General features: G+C 37.0%; 2 protein-coding genes and 1 long non-coding RNA gene across 3 annotated transcripts; 2 read left to right on the forward strand and 1 right to left on the reverse strand.

The window, feature by feature from the left end:
* The first annotated feature begins 110 nt into the window (after nucleotides 1-110).
* Nucleotides 111-8270, forward strand: Alphacop (coatomer subunit alpha). Its single transcript, XM_077421639.1, has 6 exons — nucleotides 111-304; nucleotides 3518-3933; nucleotides 4186-4994; nucleotides 5225-6172; nucleotides 6321-7487; nucleotides 7570-8270. Exons 1-6 carry the CDS (start codon nucleotides 225-227, stop codon nucleotides 7771-7773), a joined length of 3624 nt encoding a protein of 1207 aa, XP_077277765.1. The 5' UTR covers nucleotides 111-224; the 3' UTR covers nucleotides 7774-8270.
* Nucleotides 348-2389, reverse strand: LOC143905959 (uncharacterized). Its single transcript, XM_077421641.1, has 2 exons — nucleotides 1965-2389; nucleotides 348-1790 (listed from the first exon to the last, which is right to left on the reverse strand). The coding sequence occupies exons 1-2, from the start codon at nucleotides 1995-1997 to the stop codon at nucleotides 732-734; spliced, it is 1092 nt and encodes a 363-aa protein (XP_077277767.1). The 5' UTR covers nucleotides 1998-2389; the 3' UTR covers nucleotides 348-731.
* On the forward strand, nucleotides 2103-3047 carry LOC143905961 (uncharacterized). Its single transcript, XR_013259396.1, has 2 exons — nucleotides 2103-2242; nucleotides 2580-3047. It is a non-coding gene; the product is annotated as an uncharacterized LOC143905961 (long non-coding RNA).
* Nucleotides 8271-8525: the final 255 nt, after the last annotated feature.

The following is an 8525-nucleotide window of genomic DNA, read 5'->3' on the forward strand; positions in this document are numbered from 1 at the left end:
ATAATGCTCCGTTGTCTTTAGGGTGTTAATTTTCTAACTGGAATGTCACTAGAAGAAAAAGCACAGAAAAATAACGTGCAAACCGCATCTGTGTTTCATATCGTTGATTTCATAAGTTCGTGGTTATGTAGTGACGTGTCTCCATCGTGTCAAAAGTTTAAAGAATTTCATTTCGAGAGGGTGATGTTTAATTAATCGCGTTTCGAACAATTGGCTAAAGTAAAATGTTGACGAAGTTTGAGACGAAATCTGCTCGAGTGAAGGGCTTGTCCTTTCATCCGAAACGTCCCTGGGTGCTTGCGAGGTAAGCTGACAGATGTCTTTAAACTAATTGCTTGACCATTTCCCGACATTTACTAATAAAGTATTTATCTGTTTGTAAAAGCAAAATATTTCGTCTAAATTATTTACCAAGTTGGAAAATGATTTGATAACGATTAGATGTGTGAATGCGTATTAACGGACATAACCTCTTAATTAAGCACAGTAATAATTTGAACACAGGCACTAGTAATTACACGAAAAAGGGATTAATTTATAAGTTCGTAAATTTTTTTACCATTGTAAGAAGATTTACCTGCAATTTACTTGATATAAGTACCAAAAGATTTATTTTAATAATTTACTTTAAACAACATTTATAATTGCAGGAGATTGTGTTGTATTTTATTAGAACCCTATTGTTATAAATGTGATACACATAATAGAGTATAATATATGGATATATATTTTTAGTTGAGACGCTTCATACATCCCGTACACCTCTTCGATGTTGCGGTATCTGATTTCTTTGTTAGTAGACTTGTTAGTAAACTCGTTTCTGTACTTGCAGGCTCGGTACTACTTGCTTTGTCGTCTGTAGTCTGTTCAACGGAACTCTGAGATGTCACTGTGGTCTCATCGGTTGGAATTTCTTCCCTAATTTTCTCAGATGTGGTCGTTGATTCAAAATTCATGGAAATAGCAGGCGGACTCGATGATGTTTCTTCGATTCCATTTGTTGATTCTTGATCGAGTCTCGATTCTATTATACTGGATTTTATCGAGCTAGATTCAGAGTCGGTAGCATTTAGTTGCGAGCTTTTAGTAATGTGTGGTTCGACAGATTCTTTCATATTTTCAACAGCTGTCGATGCTGGCTTGGTATTGTTGTCAGGAATGATTGTTGCTGCTTGATAAAATAACGGCACAGAATTGTAAAAGCCAAAATTATGCAAGGGCAGTTCTAAGCGAGCATAGGGATTGCGAGGATAGTACTGGCTTTGTATCACATTTGATGATGTCTGATATCTTGGAAACACTGGAAGGTGTAAGTTCAGTAAATTTTCTCCAAGTGCGGAATAAGGTACATTCATAAGGGAGACGTGCTGAAAGTGCGTCTGATGTTCAATAAGATTATCTGCTTCAGAATTTTTTGACGATTTCTTCTCTTCATCGAGAACTTTAATATTCGAGTCAAGATCTTGTTTTTTACTATTTTTTTCAGTTTCTATGGATTTAGATTGTTGTTCCGAAGATATTATATTCTCTTGATCTTGATCTCCTTGTGAATATCCTTTTGACATTTTCATTGAGTCCATTTCATTCTTCAATCTGCTCATAGAATCGGCACCAGTTGTAAAAACAACATTACTTTCACCACCATTAAAGTCCCGAGTTGTATAGGAATATCCACTGAAAGCAGGATTAGGTTCGGACGTATATATCAACTTTGGCGTGATGGAAAACGCTAGCTGAATGCTCTGGTATGGAACAGAGTATGTTTTCACCGATGTTAGACTTAACAAAAGCTGAAAGAATAAAAAAATATTTCATTTATTTTAATATCAACATTTTTCCATAATAAATTACGCACATATAAAAAGTGAGTTTTAAATTTATTAAAGATTTTAGAATAAAATTATTTAAATATTAAACATTCTAAGACACTATACACATTTTTTTATATGAAAATGCGTACTTACAATAGCGGTGGTAAAAAATTGAAAAAGCACCATTGTGTGTGTCGAAGATTGACAAAGAGACGTGAACTTAATGAAATTAAAAAGTGAACTACCAAAGTACGTAATGATGTGATCTCTATATACGCGGCGTCCAATGTAGATTTAACGTCCCCACCACTCTCACGTGTTCACCTCTGCGTCTGATGACCTGATTCTGTAAAAATGTCCTGAGGGGATATGCGGGGTCTCTCCTCTCTCCCTCAATCGTCGTTGGATTTGTCGAAATTATGTAGTGCACGGTAGATCGAATTTCAGATAATTTTATCATATAATCTTGATGGATACGCATTGTGCGTTTTATTTGCAAGGATATATCGTCTAGTTAAAAAAAGTAAATTATTTCCCTTATGAATATGAATGCAATCTTGAAAAAATTGATCAATATGCTAAAATTATATATGATGATATTATTCAATACATCCATTTCCTTACAAATAATGACAAGCGATAATAATTCTAAAATATCTTATAATTAATAATGTGTGGTAAAATTAAATTTGTTATACTTGTAATATTTAGTAATAATAGTAATAATATGGCTTCATTATTTACATTAATTGTGTTTTGAATTAATAGGTGTAACCAAGATATAATGAATTATTCTGAAATGTTGTTTAATCTGACCTAATAACAAATTAGGCAATCAGATTTGATCTTTTTATCAGGTATTTATGAGCGAATAATTTGTCACACAGCAGGTGTTAATATTCATGCATATATTAAAAAGATCATTGGTAGGAGGTTGAATCGAAGGACTCAGAAATGATTGTGCGTTTTTTTCGTATTCAGATTCGAGTAATGAACGTACCACACCTTCTAAGATAATATAAACAAGATATATAAGGCGGCCAAATGCGGATCACAAAGAATCGTTAATCAATGTCGACCTAATTATTGACTTCTATAATCGATAATCGCTGGAAGCATCTAAATCTGTTTAGAGATAATGGAATTTGTACCTTAATCTCTCAACGCATGATAATCTTGATCTTTAAATTCATATTGTTTTCGTTGCGTTATTATGACACCCTGTATAGAGGCGTAGGCCCGAAATCCAGTTTCCGAATGACCTCTATACTTGTGTTTTATTTTGTAATCGTACGCCCAGACGAAAAAACCGCCAGTTTTCGCAATCCAGGGCACTCATAAAGTTCCTTATATATATGGTTCACGGTAATTGAAAAGAATAATACGTACAGCGTGCGAACCAGCGAACTAATAATAAGCAATTTTATAATTGATACCATATATTCGTTGAATAAAGTGCATTTGCGTGTACAACAGATAGTAGGAATTATATAATATCAAAGAAATGAGAAATTGCATCGAAAAAGTTTAAATTCTCGAGTATCAAAATTAAATAAACATGTAATGTATGTTTAACAGATTTTTATCTCCCATATTTAATTATATGAAATATCTATCATATATTTTTTGTATAAATACAAAAAAAATTGAATCAATAAAAATGTTATATCGTATATAAATATTTTGCATTCGTAAATAAATTACAGTTTGCATAATGGCGTTATCCAACTATGGGATTACCGTATGTGCGCCCTGCTCGACAAATTCGACGAACACGATGGGCCCGTTCGAGGCATATGTTTCCATAATCAGCAGCCATTGTTCGTTTCTGGCGGCGACGATTATAAGATTAAAGTTTGGAACTACAAACAACGGAGATGTATCTTCACCCTATTGGGTCACCTGGATTACATAAGGACCACAATGTTTCATCAAGAATATCCTTGGATTCTCAGTGCTTCGGATGATCAGACCATCCGAATCTGGAACTGGCAAAGCCGCACTTGCATTTGCGTACTGACTGGGCACAATCATTATGTAATGTGTGCCCAATTTCATCCTACGGAGGACATTATTGTGTCAGCTTCGCTGGATCAAACTGTCCGCGTTTGGGATATTTCCGGTTTGTGCAAAAATTATTTCTCGTGTATAATATCGAAAATATACAACTTATCAAAATAAAGATTTGATCTAAGGCTTTTTTGAAACTTTATTTAATTAAAAATCAGTAAATTTACATGTCGTTTATATTTTTTGTTATTTATATATTTGTCATTACTACAATTAGTTATAAAATCTAAAAGAAAATGTCATAACGTGACTACCGACAGAAACGGATAACTGTACCTCAATAACTAGGTGAATGCAATTGCAGGATTGCGCAAGAAGAACGTGGCGCCAGGCCCGGGAGGTCTCGAGGATCACCTAAAGAATCCGGGAGCTACCGATTTATTTGGTCAAGCTGATGCGGTAGTAAAATACGTTCTGGAGGGTCACGACAGAGGCGTAAATTGGGCATGCTTTCACGGAACGTTACCTCTTATTGTCTCCGGAGCCGACGATCGGCAGATCAAAATGTGGCGGATGAATGATGCCAAGGCTTGGGAAGTAGACACGTGTCGCGGTCATTACAACAACGTGTCCTGCGTGCTGTTTCATCCTAGACAGGATCTCATTCTCTCCAATTCGGAAGATAAAAGTATCAGAGTGTGGGACATGACAAAACGCACGTGTTTGCACACATTTAGGAGAGAACACGAGAGATTCTGGGTTCTTGCCGCTCATCCAACGCTCAATCTGTTTGCCGCCGGTCACGATTCTGGAATGATCATTTTCAAACTCGAGAGAGAACGTCCCGCTTATGCAGTTTACGGAAACGTTCTGTATTACGTTAAAGACCGTTTTCTCCGGAAGCTGGATTTTACTACGTCCAAGGATACATCGGTGATGCAGATACGTGGTGGAGGAAAAACACCACCCTACAGCATGTCGTACAATCAGGCAGAAAATAGCGTTTTAATATGCACTAGATCACCCTCGAATATTGAGAATAGTACCTATGACTTGTATATGATACCGCGCGAGGGAGATTCGAGCACGGATGCTGATACGAAACGGGCATCCGGCGTTACTGCCATTTGGGTTGCCAGAAATCGATTCGCTGTATTAGATAGGGCGTATTCGGTAAGTTAGCATATTTCATACAACAGTTACATAAACAGAATGTTTAAAATTCAATAATTCGGTTAATTGAATTAATTTATTTCAATTAGACGATTAATCAAGATTTTATATATGCATCGTCACATTTGTGCGCTATCTTTTATTTCTGTAAATAATTTGTTATTTTATGATATTTGTATTAATTTTTATAATTCACATATATTTAATAACAAAAGTATTTCCTTTTTCAGTTAGTTATTAAGAACCTGAAAAACGAAGTCACAAAAAAAGTGCAAATTCCAAATTGTGACGAAATATTTTACGCTGGCACTGGTATGTTACTTTTGCGCGATCCAGAACAAGTAACGCTGTTCGACGTACAACAGAAGAGAACTTTAGCAGAAGAAAAAATCGCAAAGTGTAGATACGTCGTATGGTCCAGCGACATGTCTCACGTCGCACTGCTGGCCAAACATACCGTCAATATTTGTAATCGTCGGTTAGAATCTCTCTGTTGCATACATGAAAACACCAGAGTAAAATCCGGCGCTTGGGATGATTCCGGCGTATTTATTTACACGACCAGCAATCACATCAAATACGCGATCAGCAACGGTGATTACGGCATCATTCGCACGCTAGATTTACCGATATACGTCACGAGAGTGAAAGGCAATCAAGTTTATTGCTTGGATCGAGAATGCAAGCCGAGGATCCTTCGAATAGATCCGACGGAATACAAATTCAAACTAGCGCTGATTAACAGGAAATACGAGGAAGTTTTACATATGGTTCGCACCGCGAATCTCGTTGGGCAATCGATTATAGCATACTTACAGCAGAAGGGATATCCGGAAGTGGCGCTTCACTTCGTGAAAGATGAAAAAACCAGATTTGGTCTTGCGCTGGAATGCGGAAACATCGAAGTCGCATTGGAAGCGGCGAGATCGCTCGATCAGAAATCATGCTGGGAGAGTTTAGCGCAAACCGCTTTGCTGCAAGGCAATCATCAAGTTGTGGAAATGTGTTATCAAAGGACCAAGAACTTCGAGAAGCTGGCTTTCCTCTATCTGATAACCGGCAACTTGGAGAAGCTACGTAAAATGATAAAAATCGCGGAAATTCGGAAAGACGTATCTGGACAATACCAAGGAAGCTTACTTCTTGGAGACATTTATGAACGAGCTAAGATTTTGCGGGTATATCATCTCTATTGATCTCAATAATTTTATATACGTTGAGAACACAAGTCCTCGTTGGTTCTGATCATTGATTGTAATAAATATATATAAAAAATTTATTTTGTAACATTTGCGTAAAAATTTATATATAAATTTCTGTTCGTAGAATTCTGGACAAGCGTCATTGGCATACGTTACCGAGAAAATCCATGGAATATCGAACGAAGACGACGACGGCGAGTATCGATCGATGAGCGAGGAACTTTCCGCGTTGGAAAAAGGTGCCACGTATCTCCGTCCACCCGTACCTATTCAGCAAGCTGAGAACAACTGGCCGCTGCTGACCGTTTCTAAAGGCTTCTTCGAAGGCGCGATGATGTCTCGTAGCAGAACTCAAGTAGCCGCTGCTCTTTCTCTGGAAGACAACGGTGAAACGATACCCGAAGGATGGGGCAATGACGAGGAACTCGGCATAGACGACGAAGAAGGCGTGGACGCGGAAATTGCACCGGAAGGCGAAGAGAATCCTGGATGGGATGTCGAGGACGTCGATCTTCCGCCGGAACTCGAAGCTGCAGCGACTTCCGACGAAACCAATAACTATGAATGTCTACCTACTAAAGGAGTTTCGCCACCACAGCATTGGGTCAACAATTCTAAATCGGTAGTCGATCATATATTGGCTGGATCGTTCGAGTCTGCTTTTAGATTATTGAATAATCAGGTCGGAGTGGTGGAGTTTGGACCTTATCAATCTCTGTTCTTAAATACATACGCTCGCTCCAGAACATCCTACGCGTGTCTACCCAATATACCATCGTTATATGGATATCCCCAAAGGAAGGATTCCAATTGGAAGGAGGCCGCGTCAAAGACAGGTTTACCCGCGGTAGGACTGCACCTTGCCGAGCTAGTTCAGCGTCTTCAAGCGTGCTATCAATTGACGACCAATGGCAAGTTTTCCAAGGCGATAGAGAAGCTGCGGAGTATCTTGCTAAGCGTACCGTTACTCGTCGTCGACACCAAGCAAGATATTGCGGAAGCTCAACAGCTAATTCAGATTTGTCGCGAGTATATCTTAGGTTTAAAGATGGAAACTGAGCGTAAAAATTTGCCGAGAGCCACGTTAGTAGAACAGAAAAGGATCTGCGAAATGGCAGCCTACTTCACGCACTGTAATCTACAACCTGTACATCAGATTCTTACTCTTCAAGTAGCGGTGAATTTGTTCTACAAATTGAAGAATTACAAAACCGCCGCTTCGTTCGCAAGAAGATTACTCGAGCTCGGACCAAATCCAGAACTTGCGCAAAAAATTCGGGTCCTATTACAGGTAATTTCATTGTTGTCGTAAATTAATATTTATATAAACGATCAATGTCCACGAATGAAAAATTTGATTTATTCTTTTTCAGTCTTGCGACAAGAATCCTGTCGACGAGCATAAACTAGCGTATGACGAACACAATCCATTTTCATTGTGCGCAAGCACGTTTACACCTATTTACAAAGGAAAACCAGAAGTAAAGTGTCCCTTGTGCGGCGCTAGTTATAATCCGCAGTTTAAAGATACGGTATGCAAAATATGCGAAGTCGCTTTGATAGGCAAAGAACAATAATATTCCATTTATATCGTTATCAATTTGTGTGAACTTTCGTTCAATCGGAAAAATTGAAAGATCATTTATCTTAAGAAATATACAGTTTTCTTTAACTTTAAGATGCTAGATATACAATTGTAATAATTTTGAATTAGAGGTGTACGATCAAAATAAGCAAAAAATAATTCTAACAAAAGTAGTTGTACTTTAGCATTCCGTGAAATGAATAGAGATTAATTTTGAACGTACTTCAAATCAAGCGTTGCCCGTTAATTGAATATAGGTATACGTTACAATTCTTTTTGTATATTTCTATCATTTCTATCTCAACTTGCAGCATCGCACTTGTAACTCGAACTCTGCTTTATTGTATATCGTCAAAAGTGAACATAAAATTTAATATACGTTATAAAAGATGATGACTCTAAAATTAGGATGACTTATAAAAAAAAATAAACGATATTTGTACAAGAAGTGCAATATTTACAAATAAAATCTTACAGATTCCTGTCGAATTAAGGCAACTTCCTTGATACACGATATGCGAGATTAAAATATGTTAGGAACATATTGGACTGAAGACTGAAGCTTGTGATTAAATTTCATTTATAATAAATTTATCATTTGTCAATGCATGTTAAAAAGTGAACGAATTACGTAGGTACGTGAAATTTAGAATTGAACAATCCTTTATTCCAAACTTGCAATATTTTTATATACAATTATCTTATTATTTAAATACTTTAGTAATGCTTCTTCGTTCTCCATCA

The sequence above is a fragment of the Temnothorax americanus genome, unplaced genomic scaffold, assembly GCF_048541705.1.
Source record: "Temnothorax americanus isolate GAGA-0224 unplaced genomic scaffold, ASM4854170v1 Scaffold7, whole genome shotgun sequence".
NCBI classification, from domain to species: domain Eukaryota; kingdom Metazoa; phylum Arthropoda; class Insecta; order Hymenoptera; family Formicidae; genus Temnothorax; species Temnothorax americanus.